Consider the following 25,246-nt stretch of genomic DNA (forward strand, 5'->3'; position numbering starts at 1 on the left):
CACTGTTCCAAATCTATACTGTCATCCTGCTCCTGGGAAGATTCAGGATCAGTGCAGCCCTCCTCAGCACAGTCCCTGACACAGACACATCTTCTGTTGTCCACAGTAGCATCGTATGTCAGCAAATTGGCCATCTGCACCCCAGAATGTGGTGGTTTTTCGGAGCACTGAAGGGGAATAAGCCAGTGATGAGCTAGGACACTTGGCTGTGCTGCCTCTCCTGATGATGTATGTTCTTCCCCCTCTGGTTCCACAATTCCCTACACACTCCTTGGTCTCACCTTGCTTTTCCACCACCCCGGGATATTCCAGGGTCACTGTCTCAGCAAAGGAAACAGCTTCAAATTCTTCACACTTAGGAGACCACGGTAAACACTGATGCTGTAAGTGATCCAAAGGTCTTTGTAAGAACCAGATGACGTTTCGGAGCCATCTGCTCCGACTTCTATCCCCAGGATAGCGCACCATTTGCATTAAATGAGCCGTGTCGCAATTAGCAGGAGTAAGCAGAGTTTATTAAAAATTGAGCGAGCCCAGTTTTAAAAACTACTGGAACAGCAGCAGCAGCAAAGCTACTTTGCTTTTGACTTTAATGTTCTAAAATTGCTTGGGGAGGTAGAACCATGCATAATCCATAGTGTCGTTCTGCTGTCCAATGACACACAGAGAGAAACAAGAATGAAAATGGATCGCACTGCCAAAGATAAGTGCTGTGTTGTGCAGTTTATAGCCCATTACTGCAACTAGTGGGGCTCCGTATCTCCTTCCTCTGCAATGACTTCCTCTGCATTCCTTTCAGGAGAATTGCAGCGCAATCGATGCAGCCCATAAATGTGTCCACATGTTACTTAGGTTGCTGCTAGGTTTGGATTGGGGGGGGGGGGAGAGATGACTCTGCCCAAGATGCGTCAAAAGAGAATCTGGCAGGTCAAGGATTGTCAAAGCAGAGTCGTGGGAAACTTGGTAGAACCAGTGTTTTGTAGTCTTCTTTCTTTCTTTCTTTCTTTCTTTCTTTCTTTCTTTCTTTCTTTCTTTCTTTCGCAATCACTCACAGCCGAGTAAGATTGTCTTCCATAAACACAGTTTGAACTGTACTTAAACAAATGCAAACAGTTGCAGAAACCTTAATGGAGAGGACCCTACGTAAGCGGTGTCGCCAACTTCCGATTTCAGAAAAACAAGTGAGATGTTCAGTGGAGCCAGGGCAGAACTCGATGCGCCAGGTAGAGAACCCATGGGGGGGGGGACCTAAAGAGAATCTGGATAAATTGGATGGCTCAGGGTACAAAGAAGTAAGGGTGAAATTCAGTGCATGGGGTTGAGAATTGAGGAATCTCCTGGGCCAGGAAGATTGCATTAAACACAAGGTCTGAACATAGCCTTACAAACATACAATTGTCTTCTTCTTATTCTTCTTTGGCGATCCCTCGTAGCCAAGTAAGATTGTCTTCCATAAACATGGTTTTAACAGTGAGTTCTTAAGTGACTGTGGAGGCCAATTCTGGATTCACACGTCCTTCCACAGTGGGGACACAGGTTTCCAGGCAGGAGTTGATCACGGTGTGGATTTTGTGGTTTTATATCTTGATTTTATTCTGTGAACTGCCCTGAGACCTCCGGGTATAGGGTGGTATATAAATTCTAATAATAATAATAATAATAATAATAATAATAATAATAATAATAATAATAATAATAATAGCAACAGCAACAATAAATAGGCTTACAATACATTTAAAAACAAACATAAATATATTACTACTAACAAATGCATACAAATCACAGCGTAGTGTTTTGTGGAGAGTAGAGGAGGAGTGATTGATCTCCAGCAAAGGCTGGGGCAGACCCTGTCTGAAACCCTGGAAAGCTGCTGCTTCTGCCGGCCAGTGTAGACAGTACTGAGTTTGATGGACCAGTGGTGTGCCTCAGTACAAGACAGCACCCTGTATTCCTCATGGAAGAGATAAGAGGCTATATGAAATGGACGGGTGGAGAAAATTGCAGGAAGGCAAGCTTTCCCCTCCCTTTCCAAACTCCTCTAGTCCTTGGGAAGGTAGCATTTTGTCTTCTCTAACAAGGTACGCTCTCATGGAGGTCCCTGCAGGTTTGCGATAAAGAGGCTCCGCTGTAATTCCAGCGCTCCATCTGCATGCCAGAAATCTGCTTGGCTGCGGTCCGAGATTTCCACGCCGCCACCGAGAAGAAGAGACTAATATAGTCCCTGGTGCCTTGTTGCTCTTTCCTCACGCCGTTTACATCGGAGGGCGTGCTTTCTGGCCTGGCCACGCAGCACCACGCAGCTCATCAATTGCAACAGCCTTCCACAAATCATCTCGACCTTCTCCCTTCCCTCTTTAAAATAAAAAAGGGAAAGACAATTCAGGAGAGCGACTATTCAATTGACCGGCCATTACCGCAACTTCAATTAAACAGCAATAATAAATTTTTAAAACATACACACGCCACACATCCCAAGCCAGCTGTTTGCCACAATAAGACTCTGGTTTATTTTTTACAATAAAAGTGTAATGAAAGTTAAATTAACAGTGTAAAATATGTAACGGCTGGGCCGTAAACGCTGCATGCTAATCGCTCCCTTCCCCTTTCTATCCTCCCTCGGCCTCCCTCTTTTTCTCCTGAGGTTTCAGTAATTTGCTTGCGATCATATAAACAGCGACGCAGTTATGAATTTAGTGAGCATCCTGCTGGCAACGATATAATAAGTGAATTGTGCCGCATTTGCAGATGATTAAAAACAGGATCAGCGTTTTTCAAATTATCTCAGAGCGGGTATGAAATAACGGTGGCGTGGCCCCTCGACTGTCAACTCCTCTGTTGTTGTTTTTATGGCATAAAATAAAAATAATGATGATAACAATGAAACACAGAACACGAGTTTCAAGAGCAGGCAAGCACTCTTGTTTTGACAGTCGTGGTTGACGTTTCTAATTGCTGCCTTGCATAAAGGGGGCGGCTGTGCTGTTCCACATCGACTCCTTCTTTGAAAGCTTTGAGTAGTCGCAAACTTGTGGGTGTGACTGTAATTGACATGTATATTTAAACAAACGCAACCAGTCGCAGAAACCTTAATGGCAAGGACCCCGCGTAAGCAGGGTCGCCAACTTCCGATTTCAGAAAAAACAACGGGTGGGGTGTTCAGTGGAGCCAGGGCAGAACTCAATGCGCCAGGGAGAGAACCCATGGGGGAGAACCCAAAGAGAATCTGGATAAATTTGATGGCTTAGGGAACAAAGAAATAAGGGTGAAATTCAGTGGATGGGGTTGAGAATCGAGGAATCTCCTGGGCCAGGAAGATTGCATTCAGCACAAGGTCTGAACATAGCCTTAAAGGTAAAGGTAAAGGGACCCCTGACCATTAGGTCCAGTTGTGGCCGACTTTGGGGTTGTGGCACTCATCTCACTTTACTGGCCGAGGGAGCCGGCGTACATGTGGCCAGCATGACTAAGCCGCTTCTGGAGAACCAGAGCAGTGCACGGAAACGCCGTTTACCTTCCCGCCAGAGTGGTACCTATTTATCTACTTGCACTTTGATGTGCTTTCGAACTGCTAGGTTAGCAGGAGCAGGGACCGAGCAATAGGAGCTCACCCTGTTGCGGGGATTCGAACCGCTGACCTTCTGATCAGCAAGTCCTAGGCTCTGTGGTTTAACCCACAGTGCCACTCATGTCCCTGATCATAGCCTTACAAACATACAATTGTCTTCCTTGGCGATCACTCATAACCAAGTAAGATTCTCTTCCATATACACAGTTTTAACTGTGAATACATAAGTGACTCTGGAGGCCAATTCTGGATCCACACATCCTTCCACAGTGGGGACATTGGTTCCCTGGTGGGAGTTGATCATGTGGGGATTTGCCAAGCATGCCTTCCTCTTAGCACATTTTTCCCTTTCATCCTGAGTTCGAGCATCTTCAAAACCCATGGCATCTTTGGTAAAAGCTGTTTTCTAATTGGAGCGCTCGCAGACCAGTGTTTCCCAGTTGTCGGTGTTTATACTACATTTTTTTAGATTAGCCTTGAGAGATTCTTTAAGGCTCTTTTGTTGACCACCAGCTTTTTGCTTTCCATTTTCAAGTTCAGATACATTTGTAATTTGTAAATACAATTGGAATTGCACAGTAACTGGGCATACAATAGGGGATCCCCTGCTGCTGCTGTTTCTCTTGGGGTTTTTTTACATGGGAGAGCATGCATGGGCTCTGTTCAGGCTTTCCACTGAATGGGGCAATCTCCCCTCTCACCCAAACACACACAAATATTTTGTTGGGGGACCAAACCCCCATCAGCCCCTAGGTGTTGGTTTCCATGCAGCCTACACAGTTTTGAAGAGCGGTGCAGAGCGAATGAGTACCCTTCTTTCTGTGATTAAGAACCTTTTAATCTGCGTACACACCAGGCATTGAAAGCATCTCCGCAATTTGAATCCTAGGAGCTGTTTTTTAAAAGGGCTTGGAACTCTAGTTCTGTGAGGGGTGAGCTACAGTTCCTAAGAACCTTTGGGGGAGAGGGTGCGCCTTAAATATATGGTGCTTATGGTTCCTTGATTCCTTATTTTATAGCCAGTTTCAATGTTTGATTCACCTGGGTGGTTACTGGAGCTGATACAGTGGTACCTCTGGTTATAAACGGGATCCGTTCCGGAGGCCTGCTCACAACATGAAAAGAACGCAACCTGAAGCACCATATTTGCGCAGGTGCGCGGCGCGATTTGGTGCTTGTGCGCAGGTGCGAAGCATGATTTAGCGCTTCTGCGCATGCGCAAGCAGCAAAACCCGGAAGTAACCCTTTCAGGTACTTCCGGGTCACTGCGGGACGTAACCTGAAAGAACATAAAGGTAAAGGGACCCCTGACCATTAGGTCCAGTCATGACCGACTCTGGGGTTGCAGCACTCATCTTGCTTTATTGGCCGAGGGAGCCGATGTACAGCTTCCGGGTCATGTGGCCAGCATGACTAAGCCGCTTCTGGCGAATCAGAGCAGCGCATGGTAACGCTGTTTACCTTCCCGCCGGAGCGGTACCTATTTATCTACTTGCACTTTGACGTGCTTTTGAACTGCTAGGTTGACAGGAGCAGGGACCGAGCAACAGGAGCTCACCCCGTTACGGGGATTTGAACCACCGACCTTCTGATCAGCAAGTCCTAGGCTCTGTGGTTTAACCCACAGCGCCACCCGCATCCCTTACCTGAAAGAACGTAACATGAAGCAAACGTAACATGTGGTATAATGCTGATGCTGTTTTACTTCCTTCTAAGGTAGGCTTCTAAGGTTTGGATCCTGAGCTCCCTTCTGCAAAAGCAAAGTGCTTCCCCATCATACAAGGGCTTGTGGTCCAGCAGAGAGTTTTTGGGAAGCACAAGGCCTGTCGGGGGGAGGAAGGAAGAGTGAAAGTGATCTCCCACCCCTTCTGCCAGCTGGAGCGAAACTCATGAGACACTTCCGCCAGCAAAATGTGTTAGGAAATTCAAGCCTTATCAGGAGAAACTAACCACTCTCCAGGCACCCGGCTTGATCTCCTTGTTGACCTCCCTGTCTGCATTCCCGGCAGGATACAGGCTAGGTCGCGATCGGCGATCCTCCTCAGCGTGAGAAGGACACACCACTCTTCCCTGCTCCCTGCTCCCCCCAGGGAGGGGAAAGTGATAAGACAGAAATATATTTACATGCCTTTATTTCTGTCTTTGCAGCATTACAGAGAAACGCGTCTGCTCTCTTCAAACTCCAACAGCAGAGAGACAAACTCCACCTCCTGTACTTCCTGTACAGGTCAAATTACACTCTAAGCTAATTCCGGTGCTCAGCACAGTGAATAGACTGTCCCTTTGTTCCCACGGTACAGTCCCAAACATTCCCACCATGTTTTGCTTTCCAGCCAGCTGCAGCTCGCTGCCGCATTGCTCCTTTTCCGTAACAAAATGGACCCAAGCTTTAATCTGTTTGTTTGTTTATATCCGAGCAAAAGCACCACCCGTGTTGTTTCTTCTTATTTCTATAGGTGCCCTGTTCCCGGTTGTGTTGGGCTTGGACACATCAGTGGCAAATACGCCTCCCATCGCAGTGCCTCGGGGTGCCCCCTCGCAGCCCGGAGGCAGAAAGAAGGGTCTCTCAATGGTTCATCCTTTTCATGGAAGTCCCTCAAGAACGAGGGTCCCACTTGTCCAACCCCAGGTTGTGATGGCTCAGGTCACGCAAATGGAAGCTTCCTCACTCACAGAAGGTAACCGTTATGCACGTGGTCCCGGTGTCTTTTGCAAAAGGTAGCAGTGAAGTCCATTTTGCGACACCATCTCGATACTTGCTCAGGAACAGAGCCCTGGGACCAAACTAGATATCTAGATTTTTTTAGACTCCCTTGTGCTGATCTGTGCTAGATTGCCTGAGGTTTCAATGAAGTATGCACTCATCACCCTTGTCCCCTTCTTTTATCCCTTGAGATGAAATACAGAGAATGACCGTGGATCTGCTTGGATTCTCTCGTGCAGCAGCCACTGAAATCCAAAGAGTGTATTCACATGATCCACAAATATCCAGCCTCTTGATAATTTTGGTTGCCCTTTCCTGAACCTTTTCCAGTTCTACAAAACTCTTGAAGTTCTACAAAACTCATTTACGATAGCGAGCTCATCCAAAAATGGAATAAATGTGTGTCAGTGGTTTAAGGGGTGGTGGTATAATTAGCTACCTGCTTCAATAGTCCAAACACAGTTCGTATGAACTTCAGGGATTTGGGGGCAGAGCAGGCAAAGACATATTTTCAGCTTCTGATGCATGGATGTTGAAAATTCACTCAATTTCAAATCCAGGCAAAACTTGTTCCTGATCTAAATATTTCATCCTTGTTTAACACACTGCATCACAGCATGGATAGAGGAAATTAGGAACAAGAAATGTCCCCCAAGAATTTAATTGCACGTAGACGAGTGAGATTGTAAGAGATTTGTCTTATTCTATACCAGGCTTCCTCAACCTCGGCCTCCAGATATTTTTGGCCTACAACTCCCATGATCCCTAGCTAGCAGGACCAGTGGTCAGGGATGATGGGAATCGTAGTCTCAAAACATCTGGAGGGCTGAGGTTGAGGAAGCCTGTTCTATACTATGTGTTACATTTCATTTCTTGAACCATCTCCATTTGTATGTCTAGGCCTAGAGGGCATATAAACACAAATGTAGCTGCTGATTTTGCAGGATAGAACTATCTTGTGCAACCCACACCAGAGGCCAGTTTTGCATCTGTCATGCATTGAGCCAATGGATCTGGAAAGCAAGCTGACAGTTGCGGAGTTTTCCACCGGGATAACAGATGTGAGAGATCCATGCCCAGCTATATCCTTCTCCCAAGATACGTCTGGTACTTGTAAACTGAGACTGGGTCACCAAACCTATCGTAATTCTTCAAAGCAGGTGGAGGATACACACAGGGGCATCCTATGAAATTGTGTCAGTTGTGTCAGAGAAGAAAGAAAAACTAACTTTTTTGCTGTCTCAGACTAAAAGTCTGTCTGGCCCAACAGCCCGTTTCCAACAGTGATCAGCCAGAAGTTTACAAGGAGGGTCCGAAGATAACTGCCCTCCACTGAGTAGCTTGTTGTCATCTCCTTTTTAATTCTTTAATTATTTTCTCTTAAGCAGTAAACTATAGCAACAAACACTGGAATAACGATGCTCCTGTCACAGTGCCCATTTTCCTTTGAGTTCATATAGTACTTCTACTGCAACCAGTGCTTTTTGTGATGGTACTCACTGGTATGAAGTATCATCACTTTTCTCTTCTTTCGCTGCCCATAGCAACTATTTTCTGGTGACACCCACGGCCCTTTTATCAAGACAGGAGAACTAGTTCGACATTTTTCCCCAAACAGAAACAAAAACACTGGTTGCAACACATGAAAGAATTAACAGATCTGCAGGCCCACGTCTCTTCCATGCGCCATATGTGGAATCTGCCATTTGCCACTGTACACTAGGAAATGCATGCAAGCTCCTGCAACTCGTCCTTCCCTTTAGGTCCTCTGCCAACTCTGTGATGTGGTGTGAGCTTCTCGTGTAAAGCAAGCTGCCCGATCTTGGCAATCCAAGCTTTTCCTGCCATCAACATTCCCACAATGCCAGTGCCACTATATACTCAAGTATAAGCCGACTTTTTCAGCACATTTTTTATGCTGAAAAAGTCCCCCTCAGGTTTGTGGTGTGGTGGACCCGCTTATACCTGAGTCAGTAAGTTTTCCCAGTTTTTTATGGTAAAATTAGGTGCCTCGGCTTATATTTGGGTCAGCTTATACCGAGTATATACGGTAATATCCTTCCTAACTTGCGCTAGGGAGTTCCTTCACTTAGCAGAGTGCATTTCCCTTCTTACGCAGTAGAAAGCTGGTTGCAAACCCGTGTGAGTTTCTTAAAACAATAAGCAATTCAATCTGGCTTGTCCAGATTGAGATATGTTCTAATATTCCTGGTAAGACCCCTTTTAAATCCCTCCTAAAAGAATAAAGACACCACAGTCTTATCCATAAGTAACAAATAGTAGTTTTACTCACGATCTGGCAGAGCACAGTGTGATCCCTGAAAGCAGGCCTTAGGCTTAAAGTTACAAACATGTACAAACAGCTTTACCCCATATGGGAGATAACCTGGGGGACTGCTTGGCTGACAGCCAGCAGCACAGGAAGCTCGCAGGATGAAAGGAAGATTGAAGAGAAAGAAGGAGAGGTAGCTGTGTGACTGAACCTTTTGTTAGGTCAGGGAAGGTCTCGCCCACCTACTAGTCACATGCAAGGAAGGATGCTGCAGGCCAGGAGGACCAGGAAGTTTCGACTGGCTGGACCAAACATTCCCTTGCATGTCCACTCTAGCAAAACAAGGAATGTGGTACTTGACTGCTCCCAGTGGATGACATCCCACAGGATTGCTCAAGGGGTCCGTTGTTAATCCCAGCTCTGGATGGACATTACATAGAACCAGAGCTGGAAGGAGAAGGAGAAGGAGAAGGAGAAGGAGAAGAATTTGGACTCGATATCCCACCTTTCACTCCCCTTAAGGAGTCTCAAAGCGGCTAACAATCTCCTTCCCCTTCCTCCCCCACAACAAACACTCTGTGAGGTGAGTGGGGCTGAGAGACCTCAAAAGAAGTGTGACTGGCCCAAGGTCACCCAGCAGCTGCATGTGGAGGAGCGGAGACACGAACCCGGTTCACCAGATTACGAGACTGCCGCTCTTAACCACTACACCACACTGGCTCCCTGGAAGAGGCCCTGAGGATCATCTAGTTCAACGGCCTGCAATGCAGGAATATGCAGCTGTCCCTGACGGGGATCGAACCTGCAACCTTGGCGTTTGTCAGCACCATGCTCCAGCCAACCGAGCTGTTTCACAACACAACGTGGTAGCTTTCATGCTCACAGTATCTGCTCCACCCACCCTGCACCTCTGCCCAGGCTGCAGACCTCATGCCACCAGCTCCTGAAGGGACCATCAGTGGCCTGGGAGAACTGTTGGGGCCCCTGCCCCTGCACACACTTTCCCTGGGACTGCTTAAGACCTGTCTGCCTGGAGGGAAGGCAGATGTGAGGAAGCCCAGGCCAGGAAGCATTTAATCGCCAGCTCCTGAAGTTGGCCTGATAATGTTTTGTTTTGCTTTGTTTTGCATTTATTTATTCTAGTGTTTCAAACTGGTAGAACAGCGCTATATAAATGCAATAAATACATAATTAATATAGTAAAAGCTATGGTTTTCCCAGTAGTGATGTATAGAAGTGAGAGCTGGACCATAAAGAAGGCTGATCGCCGAAGAATTGATGCTTTTGAATTATGGTGCTGGAGGAGACTCTTGAGAGACCCATGGACTGCAAGAAGATCAAACCTCTCCATTCTGAAGGAAATCAGCCCTGAGTGCTCACTGGAAGGACAGATCCTGAAGATGAGGCTCCAATACTTTGGCCACCTCATGAGAACAGAAGACTCCCTGGAAAAGACCCTGATGTTGGGAAAGTTTGAGGGCACAAGGAGAAGGGGACGACAGAGGACGAGATGGTTGGATAGTGTTCTCGAAGCTACCAGCATGAGTTTGACCAAACTGCAGGAGGCGGTGGAAGACAGGAGTACCTGGCGTGCTCTGGTCCATGGGATCACGAAGAGTCGGACACGACTAAACGACTAAACAACAACAACAACATAATTAGTAAATAAATAGCTGTTGGAAGCCTGGGGGTATCTCATGAAAGGTTCTAATGAAGTCCTGAACAGTACAACAGGCTATCCACAAGTACAACTAATTTCAGGAGGAGGATATCTTTGGATTTATGAGACATAAAATACGTGCTTTGATTAGAATCCACATTTTATAGCTGAATCTTTTATGGGGCAACCTGCAAGGGAATTTCTCTCATATACAACTGTCAATTTATTTATTTATTTCGAACTATTCAGCCAAGCTAATCCAAATGACTGAGTTCCTGGTGGACTTATAAAAACTTACTGCGTCAACTGGGGTGGGAGGGGGATGGAAACTTCCCTGGGAAATGGTTTTACAATGAGCATTAAATAGCTATATTCATTTTGTGATTTTTCCATTGAGTGACAAGGAGGAAAAAAGAGAGAGAAATGGTTATTTCTTCCCCCAGAGAAGTAAAACACATTATTTTCATTTTGCTTTGAAATTTTATGCAAACATTTCCAGTTTGCATTAACGAGAAAGGATGCCAGAGGTGGAGAAAGATTTCCTCACAAAAAAAAATTTTTTTTAAGAAGTTCTCTATGCTTTCCCACATCAACAAATTTTCGCTTTAGGATCAGAACCAGTGATTTCAGCAGAGCTGTCTATGTCTGCTGTTAATTTTGCACCTGAGGTTTCTGCTTCTTGGGAATGTAGGAAATGACCTTAAACTGAGCCAGGGTGTTCGTCCACTTTGTTTGTCCACTATTTACCATATTTTTTGCTCTATAAGACTCACTTTTGCCCTCCTAAAAAGTAAGGGGAAATGTGTGTGCGTCTCATGGAGCGAATGCAGGCTGCGCAGCTATCCCAGAAGCCAGAACAACAAGAGGGATTGCTGCTTTCACTGTGCAGTGATCCCTCTTGCTGTTCTGGCTTCTGAGATTCAGAATATTTCTTTTCTTGTTTTCCTCCTCCAAAAACTAGGTGCGTCTTGTGGTCTGGTGCGTCTTATAGAGCGAAAAATACGGTAAATGCAGTGGCTCACATAGATTTCAAACAGAGGCCTTTTCCTAGTACTCTCTAAATTGCTCACATAAGTAATCTGACCTAGTCAAGGATCATGTAACGAATATCACAAAGCTACATCAGACACAGCATCGTAAGACATAGGTGATCTTGTGGGTCAACACAACCAGTCAGATTTGCTTACATGATTATGGCAAGGAGGGCAACTGGGAGCAATGCAAGTTAGGGCAATAGTTATGAATAAGGCTGCAATTCTTTGCACACTTACTTGGTAGTAAGTTTCCTTAAATAGTACTTACCGTATTTTTCGTCCTATAGGACGCATTTTTCCCCTCCAAAAATGAAGGGCTCCCACAGCTTGCAGAGAGCTGCCTGTTTGGGGGCTGGGGTCGGGGGAAGCTCGGGCCTCCCCCGCCCCAGCCCCGCCCCGCGCCTGGGGGGGGGAATAATTTTTTCCCCTTTATTTCCCCTCCAAAAAACTAGGTGCGCCTTATGGGACGGTGCGTCCTATAGGGCGAAAAATACGGTAATTCTGAATGCACAAGATTGCACAGTGTCTGAACATATTTACAAAGAATGCTGAATTTCACTCCACAAGGGAGGCTTTTATGCTATTGCAAGTACGGTAATTTTAGCTCGGCCTTAATTACCTGGCTGCAATTAATCCTGGAGGTTCTAATAAAATCCACTTTTGTTTATCATTTTAGCCTGTCGGGGTGTCCAAGAGCTACTTTTGCTGGGAAAAAGGGGAAAATCTCAGGGGATGAAATTCTCAACGCTAAATTCAAGACCAGTGATGGTAAGAGAACCAGATTTATCACTTGGCTAGTTTTGCATATTTGAAAATTTGATTTTGAAAAAATTAACATAACCTTACAGATTGTGTGTGTCCACACCATTAGCATTTCCACTGGACCGAGATGATCCATGCCAATTGAATTAGTACTTGCTAACTTACTTGCTAAGGATTTGCTCTGCTATTCAGGCAGCATGTTTCTTGCAGTCTGGAAATCCCCAACAAGAGTAAATATCCATCTTGCTACCAATTGCATACTCTCCACTATTTGATTCTTGCACAATTTCCAAAAGCTAAAAATATGCCTCGCCACTAAATTTGCTCTTAAAATGCCCCCAGTTTTTTCAGCCTGCTAGATCACATGTGATATCGTGACCAGAATGTTGTGGTTTCAGTGTGAAGGATCTAGTTTTAAATCATTATGCAGTACAGTGCTCACCATATGATAAAGCCAGTGTTGTAGAAAGTCCTTGATTCTCAGCTGTAACTCACTAGCCAAACTCTCTTCTTTCTGTTTCACCCCAACCTCCATTTTTAATATGATTGGGGGGGGGGGCGCAACTTACCTTGCCATTAAATATTATAATTAATGAGATGATATGATTGTAAATTTTGCAAGGGCCATTAAAGGTCATTTCACCAACCCACTAGCAGTGCAGGAAACCCATTGCTATAGCATTCCCCAAAACTGACCTTCCAGTATCTGCTTAGTAACTTCTAACTAAGGAGAACCACCACCTTCCAGGGTGATTATTTCTGTTAAAGGTGTGCGGGTGGCGCTATGGTCTAAACCACTGAGCTTCTTAGGCTTGCTGATCAGAAGGTCGGCGATTCGAATCTGCACAATGGTGGTGAGCTCCCATTGCTCTGTCCCAGCTCCTGCCAACCTAGCAGCTCAAAAGCATACCAGTGCAACTAGATAAATAGGTACCACTGTGTCAGGAAGGTAAACGTCGTTTCTGTGCGCACTGGCTTCCATCACGCTGTTCCGTTGTGCCAGACGTGGTTTAGTTATGCTGGCCACAAGACCCGGAAAGCTATGAACAAATGCCGGCTCCCTTAGCCTGAAAAGCGAGATGAGCGCCACACCCCATAGTCATCTTTGATTGGACTTAACTGTCCAGGGGTCCTTGTTTAGCTGAAGTCACCTTTCTTGTACAGTGGTACCTTGGTTATCAAACGGCTTAGTTGTTAACAAATCAGCTCCCGAACGCCACAAACCCAGAAGTGAGTGTTCCGGTTTGCGAACATTTTTTGGAAGCTGAACGTCTGATGCAGCTTATGAGACTTCCAATTGAGTGCAGGAAGTTCCTGCACTCAATTGGAAGCCACACCTTGGTTTTCGAACTGTTCCGGAAGTCAAATGGACTCCCAGAACAGATTAAGTTTGACAACCAAGGTACTACTGTAATGTGAACACATTGGTTTACCAGCAACAGCAAGGTACTCTCACCAGAAGTTGTTAGAATACAAGTTCCATTAACCCTACTCTGCATGGTCCTAGGTTAGGGTTGATGGGAGTTGTATCTACCATATTTGTGACACCCTACAGAAAACAAATTTATTTTTATGATCTGTATATTAAGTGCTTAGAGCACTCCAATGATGTTACATGAGGGCTAAACATTATTATGTAGACAGTACGTTTCCGAGCTCAATTCAAAGTGTTGGAGCTGACCTTTAAAGCCCTAAACGGCCTCGGTCCAGTATACCTGAAGGAGCGTCTCCACCCCCATCGTTCAGCCCGGACACTGAGGTCCAGCGCCGAGGGCCTTCTGGCGGTTCCCTCTCTGCGAGAAGTGAGGTTACAGGGAACCAGACATAGGGCCTTCTCGGTAGTGGCGCCCGCCCTGTGGAACGCCCTCCCATCAGATGTCAAGGAAATAGGCAGCTATCTTATCTTTAAAAGACATCTGAAGGCAGCCCTGTTTAAGGAAGTTTTTAATATTTAATGCTGTATTGTTTTTAACACTCGATTGGGAGCCACCCAGAGTGGCTGGGAAAATTCATCCAGATGGGCGGGGTATAAATAAATTATATTATTATTATTATTATTATTATTATTATTATTATTATTATTATTATTATTATTATTAATTGGCAGTACACTGGAGTCCAAGGGTGGTATTCAGTGCTACTCAGAGTAACACTGAAGTTAACAGAAATGATTACGTAATTTAGTTTCATTAATTTAAATGGATCTACTCCGTGTAGGTTCTATCTGCATATATTAGAGCAGGAAATTGCCTGACCGCTTCTTTATTTCATCCTTGCAGTTCTAGAGAACGACGAAGAAATTAAGCAGTTAAACAAAGAGATTAGTGAGCTGAATGAATCCAACACTGAGATGGAAGCAGCCATGGTGAAGCTGCAGTCACAGGTAAATGCACTTGTACTATTTCTTTATTTAAAATAGACCCGCTCTCACTAAAATAACACCAGGGTGCTGTGCAATAAAACAATTTGGTACAGAACAACAATTTTAATATGCAATGAAAGCAATCTAATTTTTTAAAAAACCACAAAGCTAAAGTGGTACCTCAGGTTAAGATTGGTTTCAGATTAAGAACGGACCTCCAGAACAAATTAAGTTCTTAACCAGAGGTACCACTGTATTTCATTGACATCTGATGGGAAGGGGTTCCATAGGGCGGGCATGACTACCGAGAACGCCCTCTGCCTGGCTGAATGTACAGTGGTACCTCGGTTTTTGAGCGTCTCAGAAGCCGAACGTTTCGGTTTTCGAATGCCGAAAACCCGGAAGTAATTGCTTCCGTTTTCGAACATTCCTCAGAAGTCAAACGGCTTCCACTGCATTTTTTTTCCATTTTCTCCATTGACTTTGCAGTCAGCCCTTTGCATCTCGGTCATCGAACATTTTGGAAGTCGAACGGTCTTCCTGAACGGATTGCGTTCGACAACCGAGATACCATAGTATATGAATGTATGCTTGTAATGAGACTCCACAGCAGCCTGATGTCAACTGCTTTTATTACCCCACAATATTGCTGCATTGCACATTCCTCTGCCTTTGCAAACACCAGTCAACAAAGCTGAGTGAAGGCTGGGAGACTTACAGTGTGATCATTTAATGTCCTGCATCTGGCATGACAAAAAGAGAGGAAGACCGAGAAGAAGGAAGAGATTCAGACTTACGGTTTGCAGCAGCAGCAGCAGCAGCAGCAGCAGCCATGAACCTGTTTGTTCCACTTGTGGAGCAGGATATGAACCTAATAAATATAAGCCTTGTGGCACTCACAGAATGTTGAAAGACAGTGACCATTTCTCTTCCCTAAACCATGTTTCCCTCGCACCTCCTACAGATCTCAAGCATGGAGAAGAACCTCAAGAACATTGAGGAGGAGAACAAGATTATAGAGGAGCAGAACGAAGCCCTCTTCCTTGAGCTCTCAGGGCTGAGCCAGACTCTTATCCAAAGTCTTGCCAATATCCGCCTTCCACACATGGTGAGAATCTCTCCCGTGCACCAAACCTTTGGCCGTGTGATAAAGCACCAGATTCTGAAAGCCTTCTTGCAAGACGCTTTGTGTATAATTAAGGAGTGGCAGAAAAAGAGCTCCAGGCTATTAATTCTTTCCATTTTTCATAAAATTCAGCAGGGAAAAGGGGCCCAAGCACCATTTATAGACAGAGTCCATGCCTAAAGCATGTGGTGCCAGTGTGGTGTAGTGGTTAAGAGTGGTAGTCTCGTTATCTGGGGAACCGGGTTCGTGTCTCCGCTCCTCCACATGCAGCTGCTGGGTGACCTTGGGCCAGTCACACTTCTCTGAAGTCTCTCAGCCCCACTCACCTCACAGAGTGTTTGTTGTGGGGGAGGAAGGGAAAGGAGAATGTTAGCCACTTTGAGACTCCTTAAAAGGGAGTGAAAAGCGGGGTATCAAATCCAAACTCTTCTTCTTCTAAAGGTAAAGGTAACGGTAAAGGGGCCCCGACCATTAGGTCAAGTCGTGGCTGACTCTGGGGTTGCGGTGCTCATCTCGCTTTATTGGCTTTATTGGCACGTCTAAGCCACTTCTGGCGAACCAGAGCAGCACACGGAAAAGCTGTTTACCTTCCCGCTGGAGGTTTACCTATCTATCTACTTGCATTTTGACGTGCTTTCGAACTGCTAGGTTGGCAGGAGCAGGGACCGAGCAACGGAAGCTCACCCCGTCGCGGGGATTCGAACCGCCGAGCTTCTGATAGGCAAGTCCTAGGCTCTGTGGTTTAACCCACAGCGCCAACCACATCCCATGCCTAAGGTTAGAGCAATTTAAATGCTTGAAAGCAAGGAAGTACAAAACTAAGCAGTCCCAGGCAGCTATACGTCTGCACTGCAATATGTGGGTATAAAACAAAAAGAAGGTCCAAGCTCAGTGAGCCCAGCACTCACATATATATTTTGCTTCCCACCCCTTATGGTAGCAAAGTAAATTCACTTAATGGTAGCAATTACTTTTATTCCCTCATGTTGCTCCGCAGAATCAAGGCTACCATACCTGCCAGATCAGGCAGGGATTTCTTAGCTTCTATATTTGGTGGTTAAACTGTGCTCCTTCCGGTGTAGTTTGTCTACCTTTGGTCTCCATCCTGCACTCAGCTCTCACCTGTAGCTTCTAGAAGCTGTCAGCATGCAACAGCAGACAAGGAAGTGGTTTCAGCTGGCCAGCTAAACCAGGTGAGGGTAGCCGATGGCTTTTTTTTTAAGAATATTTTTTTATTAACCGACCAATCACATCAAATCAAACCAAACTGCATAAATTCCAAATTACACAGCCGAATTTTAAAGTTTTGTTGGGGGTGCCCATATTTCAAGTTCCGAAGGGGATCCAATCAACTTCTTGCTTCTTACTGCTGTTTTAATGTCCACAAATCTAACCTTATGATGTTCACAGTACTATCCAGTCCTTTCTTATTGTTTTTCCACATCTCTTGTTATTTTCATATATTTTTCCTTTCTCTTTGTGACCTCTGATAGTCTCCACAAGCTGGTTAGAACAGTTTGTAATCCTGTGTGGATATTATTTTTTTTATCCAGTAGCCATATCCAGACGTTTTCCATATAACATCACTTCCATACAAAGGCTCTCAAATCCTTGGTGAGTTAGGGACTTCCCCTGAGTTCAAAGACAGGCTCCAGTGGATTGAGTGGACGAGACCAAAAGTGGGTCCAACGGGCAAGAAGGCGGTTTCTGCACATGCTGTAGAGGGAAGTCAGGGGCAGGCGGGGCTCGTCCACCTGGAAAGGGAGCCCATCTAGGAGAAGGAAAACTCTGATCCTAAACTGCTGCCATGCAGCTATACTATTGGCGCTGTGGTCTAAACCACTGAGCTTCTTGGGCTTGCCAATCATAAGGTCAGCGGTTTGAATCCCTACGATGGAGTGAGCTCCCATTGCTCTGTGCCACCCCTGCTAACCTAGCAGTTTGAAAGCACGCCTGTGCAAGTAGATAAATAGGTACTGCTGTGGCGGGAAGGTAAACGGCATTTCCGTACGCTCTGGTTTCCGTCACGGTGTCCCGTTGTGCCAGAAGCGGTTTAATCATGCTGGCCACATGACTCGGAAAGCTGTCTGTGGACAAACACCGGTTCCCTTGGCCTGAAAGTGAGATGAGCACCACAACCCCATAGTCGCCTTTGACTGGACTTAACCAACCTGGTGTCATTTACCTTTTTTCATTGGCGAATAAGAGTTTGGGACCAAACCCCAAGACAAAATCCTCCCCCACTCAGTGGCATCACAACAGGGGGCACTGCGCCCCAGGTGCCATATCAGGGGGGGTGACAAGAAGGCACCCTGCGGCGGCTCGCGGTAGCACAAGCAGCCATCATGCCGCCACAGCCACATGTGGAGGATCCTCCGTTCGTGGCTGTAGCAGTGACGGAGGGATCCCACCGCCGTCTGTACGGCACTTGAGCGGCGCCAGCGACAAACCGCTATGTACAGAGCATGTGTGGCGTCATTATGTACAGCACATGCATGCAATGCTGCGAGCAGAGGATCCCGGCACCGTCCATACAGCGCTGGAGCAGCAGTGCTGGCAAACCACTATATACAGCGCATGTACAGCTTCGCTATGTACAGTGCATGCATCGTACGTAGCAACGCCGCACATGCACCCTACGTAGCGATGCCCCACCCCAGGTGTCACAACACCTTCATTCACCCCTGCTCCCACTGCCTTGCAGGACATCTTTAGGAGAAGAAAAAGCTACGGAGTGAGCCATACACAAATCTTCTGGAGTGGAGTCTCTAAACAGATGGATGGCATCTTGCATGCCTCCTGGCAATTCCTGCAGCCAAGCTGGTGCCCAATGTATTGCTCTGCTTTCCTTTGGACCACATTAGTGAGGCCGAGTGGGGTGGGGAGCTTGTCATTTGGACAGCCCAGGACTTCCATACACACTGCCCAGGCTTGCTCCACAAGGAGGTCACTTCGGTGCTGCTATCGCAGTAAGAACGATGTGAGAGGCAGCAGCTACAAGTTTAACTTCACCTCCAGATGAAACAAATAAAAATAAAAATCCTTCCAGTAGCACCTTAGGTAAAGGTAAAGGTACCCCTGCCCGTACGGGCCAGTCTTGCCAGACTCTAGGGTTGTGCGCTCATCTCACTCTAGAGGCCGGGAGCCAGCGCTGTCTGCAGACACTTCCGGGTCACGTGGCCAGCGTGACAAGCTGCATCTGGCGAGCCAGCGCAGCACACGGAACGCCGTTTACCTTCCCGCTGGTAAGCGGTCCCTATTTATCTACTTGCACCCGGGGGTGCTTTCGAACTGCTAGGTTGGCAGGCGCTGGGACCAAACGACGGGAGCGCACCCCGCCACGGGGATTCGAACTGCCGACCATGCGATCGGCAAGTCCTAGGCGCTGAGGTTTTACCCACAGCGCCACCCGCATCCCTAAGTAGCACCTTAGAGACCAACTAAGTTTGTTATTGGTATGGCCTTTCGTGTGCATGCACACTTCTTCAGATACCCCAGGAACTCACTCCATTGTCTCTCAAGACAGACAGATGCCAACACATACACACAGACACATTTTAATAGAAGAACACATAGGTAACTTGGGAAGTCTAATAAAATGGGCTACCAGGTTTGCAGCTGCTCACCATTGCCTATTTAAGCTGCAAGATCACTGATCTCAAAAGTGTTAGGAAAACCTGAAATTTCACAGTTCTGCCCAAATGCTTTGTCTGGCACTTAATTTTTCGGCGGCAGCAGCACCCTCTGTATGTTTCTGAAAGCTACATTGTCCCTCCTCCTCTGCTCCCTGTTTCCCACTGTTCTCATCCTTTTGTGCTTTTTTTTGGTTGTCTCTCGTTACATCTCATAGCCCAAGTAGGTAAGGAAATGACAAAAGGAGCTCCATCAACAGTGCATGTTGCCTTTTCAGTCTAAGACAGCATGAGTGGAGATAGGACAGGATTGGACTGCAACATCGGAAAGATCTTACAGCTCCCATTATAGCGCAGGGAGCTTCAGTTCTGCCCTGAACAGCTGTCAGCTGAACAATCACAACGATAAAGAGAGTATATTATATTTAACATAACAAGGTCTTAACAGTAACCAGCATGATGCCACTACTGGCTGTGGGGTTTTATTTATTTATTTATAATCTGCATTGAAGTCGGAACAGCTGAAAGGAGATGCAAGTTATCTGGGTTTTCGGGTAGTTAATTGCATCGCGTGTGACACACTATCCTTGGTTAAAGCACATTAAATGTGACACAGGGGTTGGACAAACAAGAAAGCTGGCTAGAGTGCTACAGCTTGATCCATAATACGTTTTCACACAAGGCAAGCCCCACTGAATTTAGGATTGAGGCTAAAGAAGCCCCTCTTGCATGTTTTTTTTTTTTTTTGTATCGCGTATGAAAACGGGAGAGAATTTGGAAGAACAAAATGAAACACAAGATCTCAGCTAATGCGGGTTTTGCTTTCGCATTAGGGGTTTTATAGCAAAGCTGATTTAAACTTTGCTGTGAAATTGATGTTGGGCTCAGTGAATCAACAGGCCCAGCCCTTGAGAATAGCCCTTGTGTGTCTAGATGGTAAATCAGATATGACAGCCTTCCACCTTCTTGATTTTGGGGGGGGGTGCTCAAAACTCTGTGGGACACAGTGTTCTAGATTTAGAAATCAAGAATGTATGGCCAAGCTCTCTTAAAAGTTAAAGTTAACCTGCATTAAGTGATTTGAAGGATGCACATCTCCTTAAGGTGAAGGCAGACCTAAGCGGTAATCCAGTACCTGGGAGTAATTAAGTTCTGTTGAATTTTTCATTTTTAATTCGTTGATTAATTTATCTCCTTTGGAAGATCAGGATTCTGTCCAGCTGAGGCTAGGTAGGATTCCACACTGTGTGCCACAAAAGGTCTGGGAGGTGGACATAGCAATGGACACTAATATGGGCCTTTTTAATGTCAAAATAAAAGAGAAGCACATTTAGTAGTGGTTAATTAGGAGTAATAGATAAGGGAGAAGCGTTGTGGCCCAGCAGATAATGTGGATCTAGTCCATGGGAAGGCAAACTAAGGCCCTCCAGCCCATTTGCCTTCTAAATTGCAGACGGTCCAGATATCAGCATGCTTTTACATGAGTAGAATGTGTCCTTTTATTTAAAATGCACCTCTGGGTTATTTGTGGGGCATAGGAATTTGTTCAGATTTTTTTTCCAAAATATAGTCCGCCCCCACCCCCCCTACACCAAGGTCTGAGGAACAGTTCACGGCTCACGGCTGAAAAAGTTTGCTGTCCCCTGACTGAGCTGGGTCCAATATTAGAGCCTTTTGTCTCTGTGCTCTGCTTCTAAGTTTGATTCATATGTTTGCTTGCTTATTTACTCTTTTTCTTCTCTCTCTCTCTCTCTCTCTCTCTCTCTCTCTCTCTCTCTTTTGAGCAGGAGCCAATCAGTGAGCAGAACTTTGATGCGTACGTCAACACCCTTACTGACATGTACACGAACCAGGAATGCTACCAGAATCCTGAGAACAAGGACCTGCTAGAAAGCATCAAACAGGCCATTAAAGGAATTCAGGTCTAATTACAGTGGGACAAAGAAGAAAAATAGGGGGGGGGGAATAAAATTTGAAAAAAAGAAGACGTTAAAAGTAACTGGAAGGACCTTCACTCTGCATATTCAGGTTTACAAGTTAGGAAACTTGTTGAATGAATGAATAAAAGGACCAAAACTTAACCAAGAGGCCATTCACAAGAAGCAGAACTGAACTCAAATGTTTTCGTTTACTCAGTGGCATTCCTTTGGCAAACTGTGGGGCTTTGTTTCGTTTTTATTTTTCACCACATTACCGTGTGGTGGTGGGAGTCAAAGATGGTGTTGGGAGCAGATGGAGATCAACGGTCTTCACAAGCTGCTAGACACCTCCACCATCAAAGAAAGTTCCATAATAGAATTAGTCCCAGGTTTAGAGCATTAAAAGAACAGGGCTTCTGTCTGCGCCACAACAAGCTCCACAACCCTGTATCGCTTATGGTCATGTTCCCAAGATAACACATGATTGATGTGGCATGTTGTAGTACATGAGACGCAGGAGCTGCAGGCAAGCCACCCATCTGGATCTGCTGGACATGAGGACTCAAGTATTCTAGAGTAGCATTATTTTTTATTTTCTGAAAGAGCAGCTCTGGGTCTCCAGTAGAAAGCGCAATGGAAAAAAAAATACAAAAGGTTCTCAGGGAAGCTTTTTTTGGAGTTTGCAACTACAGTATTCCTTTGTCCGTATTAAAAAAAAAAAAAAGATAATAGCTATTAATGAACAGACCAATATTGGAACATTTCGTATGGAAGAATTCTAAATGTGTCATGGTCCAGTGTACATGAGTTTGGAAAGTCCTTTTGCTGACCGTTCTGGTTCTGTTTGTTGTCGTGGTCATCGTTGCGTAGCTGCACAGCGCTGCAGACATCCATGCCGGAGACATGTATAAGAAGCGATTAGGAACAAAAGGAAGTCTACAAGGAGTATTTACTCTTGGCTATGGACTTTGGCTCATAATACATGGCAATGTTTCTTGGTTCTGAGCTTTGTTTTCTACATTTTTTTTTTAAAAAAAATAAGTTTAACATAACAGAGTGATCACCATTCTACAGAAGGAACAGTTGGGTATAGATCTTCCAAAGAACCACTTTGTTTTGTTTTGTTATTACCCCTTTGGTACACATAGTCCGCTGTGCACTTAAAAGAACTACAGTGAAGTGAATGTCTTTTGCAAAAACAAATTTCTTTATCACCTCATTCGTCCACATTATGTATTGTTGGATTTGTTTGAGGAGGGAAGAGTGGCGGGGGAAGACGCCAACATTGATTCCGTGTGTGAATTCTCAAATTCTCCCCTAAGTCAAGGAAATGAACTTTCTAAACTTCTCCATTAGCAGTTGGCCAAATGTAGGTCACTGGTGCCATCTTAGTGCAGAGGGGTTATGGTGGAGAACGAAACATCGCAAACTCCCCATAGTTGTCTGCCCTGTACTGGTTGACTAGGGGACATTCCACATCTTGCCACCAGGTCCAATCCAAAATGCAGGAAAATATAGCTCTGAAGGGTGAAGAAGCATCTCTTATCTCCCCCTTTTCCGCTCTTGCCTCTTTCTACAGGTCCTCAGTTTGTGAACTGTGGTCTTGGCATATCCAAAAGCCGGAAAATGTGCTAGATTAAAAATTGAACACGATAAAAGTATTAACTATTCTGCGAGATGGCATATTCTGGTGCTGAAATCTCCCTTCTCTCGGCAATAATTTAGTTTCCGCAACTAAACCCCCCTGATAACTTCTAAATATATTTTCTAGCCAGCTTAAGATGGCCTCTGTCAGGTCTTTCTCTGAAAACAAAAAGCAAAGAAGAAGAAGTCCGGGCTTCATTGAAGTGAATGACAAAGCTTGTTGATTCTGTGAGAAGAAGGGCTGATATCGAAATAGCCTCCATGTGTACAGCTGAGTCACCTCCTCCTGCACACACACGTGTGTGTGTGCCAGTTTTTTTCCTTGTGTTGCCCCTTCCAACACCCCAAATACTGCTCCAGAGGGTCCCCCAATCTTCAGGAGTGGCTTTTGGAGGAATGTGAGGGACTACAGTGGGAAGGGGGGAACGATAAATATTCACCCGCCCGTGGAATGCTGCATGCCTTTTAGAGCATTTTCATAGGTGAGCTTTTGAGCCTCTTCTGTTTATATATGAATACTTGGGTCATTGTTACAGCAGAAGCGAAAATGCAGGAGAGGCACTTATAGTGCAAATGATTAGTCTGGCCAATGTAGGTTTTTATATTCCGGCTACATGCCTGATAGAAACAAGAACCACTTTAAAATCTCGGTATGAAAATGCCTTAAAAGCCTAGTCCTGAATATACTTAGGCTATAAACTAAAACCCTTTGAAGTCTATGAGAGAACTCCAATGGAGAAGGGGCGAAATAGATATTGGTGACTTTACTCATATGCTTAACTTACTCATCTGAGTAAATTCACTTGGGCGCTAGAGAGGATCACAGCATTGGGCCCTTTGACTTGGCTTATTTATACAACCCATGGAAAGTGCAAAAAAAAAAGCGAAAGAAGGAAAAAATAAGTATTAAAAAAATACAATGCTTTTAATATGTAAATAGAGTCCAATTTGATGGTGATTGCAGCTCATTTAGTATTTCAGAGTAGAGAACTTGCACTTCCTTTAAAGAAAAAGAAGGGTTGGGGGGAAAGTAGATAGCTGAATTATTCTGTAAATTATTTAAGGGTGCATTCAAATGCACATCCTTTGAGTGGTGCAACAGCTGTGGAAGGGCACTCACTGTGTTTTGACTATATGTACAATCTTCTCCAGAGAGTAGAGCTGTAGGGAAAAGCAGTTTCTATCAGTCTGCAGCAAAGGCCAGATACGCATAGTGCTGACTGGCTTGTGCCTGTAGCGTCAAGAACCCACCTCCTCAAATCATTTTTCTCTAATCTTTTTAAAAAATAGAGCGTGTCCATCCTTCTGTTTAAAGCACTGATCAAGTGGTAGATTGGATAAAACTGCAAGTGGTGCTTTTAAAACTAAACATTTTCAGAGTCAACCAATCGACTGTAGCATGGGAAGTTAGAAAACAGATTCGCTGATAAATACTAGGCCTGTCAAAAGCATTGGGAGTTGGGTTTACATAGCAGGAGGCAGGGAAACACAGTGAGTCATATTTCTGTATGCACCCTAATTTTGGGGAAATGTGTGTAATTTGTATTCGCATCACCTTATTTTATTTTATTTTGACTATTTATTGAATCATTTTTAATTTATTAAATTTATACTTCTGTTGAAGCTGGACATCACATCATGAGAAAGGAAAGGAGGCAGGAAAAAATAATCCCTGAAAGAAATACAACTTTTTGATCAATAAAACAATAATATTTCCCTCTAAGAAGAAATAAAAAAAAAATCTAACTTTCGCGTGTAATTTTGATGCAACCAAGTTATTTTTATATATTTTTGTTATTTATTCTTTTAACAATGGGAATTTTTTTAAAGATATTTTATAACTGAAGCGCTTTTTTAAAAAAAGTTTTTTGTTTGATTTTATTTTGGGTGGGGACAAAATGAAGAAAGAGAGCGAGAGAGAGAGAGAGATTCCTTTTCTTCGTTTGTTTTTGTTATTCTTTGTCTTCTCGACGATCCTATTGTTTCAGGCACTGATAACGGTTTTAAAAAAAAATTAAAACATGTAATTTATTATTTATTTAATATTTAAATTAAACATAAAAAAATGATCTGTGCTCTTGTTGTATATTTATTTCGTCATGTTTGTGTGTCGGTTATGTGATGGCTGAGTAATTGTTTATGTGAAGGAATACTGTTCATATTTAAATAATAAAGAATCACATTGGAAAAAAAAGGAACTGCAGGCTACATGTTCTTCTGTGAAAGAAAGAAAAAGAGAAAGCAAATTTAATACTGTTTCTCTGCTCAAGAAATACATTCCACAAATGAGACTTGACTGAATGGATTTCCAGGAGCTCTGCTGAATCAGATGAAAGGTCTAGCTAGTTCAGCAGCTGTTTCCTGGGAACTGTAGTCTGTTAAGGGTGCTATGAATTGTAGCTATGCAGTAAGTACGCTATAGTTCCCAGGATTTGGGGGGGCGGGGCTGGGCACACGTACAGTCAAACCTTGGTTCTCAAACAGCTCCGTTTTCAAACATTTTGGCTCCCGAATGCAGAAAACCCGGAAATGCTCCGGTTTTCAAACCTGAATGAAAAACCGAATG

General features: G+C 44.7%; 1 protein-coding gene across 4 annotated transcripts in view; it reads left to right on the forward strand.

The window, feature by feature from the left end:
• Positions 1 to 24,837, forward strand: part of MYT1 (myelin transcription factor 1) — a 169,776-nt gene extending 144,939 nt beyond the window's left edge. For all 4 annotated transcript variants that reach the window (XM_081196043.1, XM_081196044.1, XM_081196046.1 and 1 more), the window contains 5 exons: positions 6,022 to 6,243; positions 11,912 to 12,003; positions 14,277 to 14,380; positions 15,324 to 15,467; positions 20,905 to 24,837. In XM_081196043.1, coding sequence (XP_081052169.1) covers positions 6,022 to 6,243; positions 11,912 to 12,003; positions 14,277 to 14,380; positions 15,324 to 15,467; positions 20,905 to 21,045 — 703 coding nt within the window. In that variant the 3' untranslated portion in view covers positions 21,046 to 24,837. The remainder of the gene's footprint in view (positions 1 to 6,021; positions 6,244 to 11,911; positions 12,004 to 14,276; positions 14,381 to 15,323; positions 15,468 to 20,904) is intronic.
• The last annotated feature ends 409 nt before the right edge of the window (positions 24,838 to 25,246 follow it).

The sequence above is a fragment of the Podarcis bocagei genome, assembly GCF_964188305.1.
Source record: "Podarcis bocagei genome assembly, chromosome: 5".
Taxonomy (NCBI): domain Eukaryota; kingdom Metazoa; phylum Chordata; class Lepidosauria; order Squamata; family Lacertidae; genus Podarcis; species Podarcis bocagei.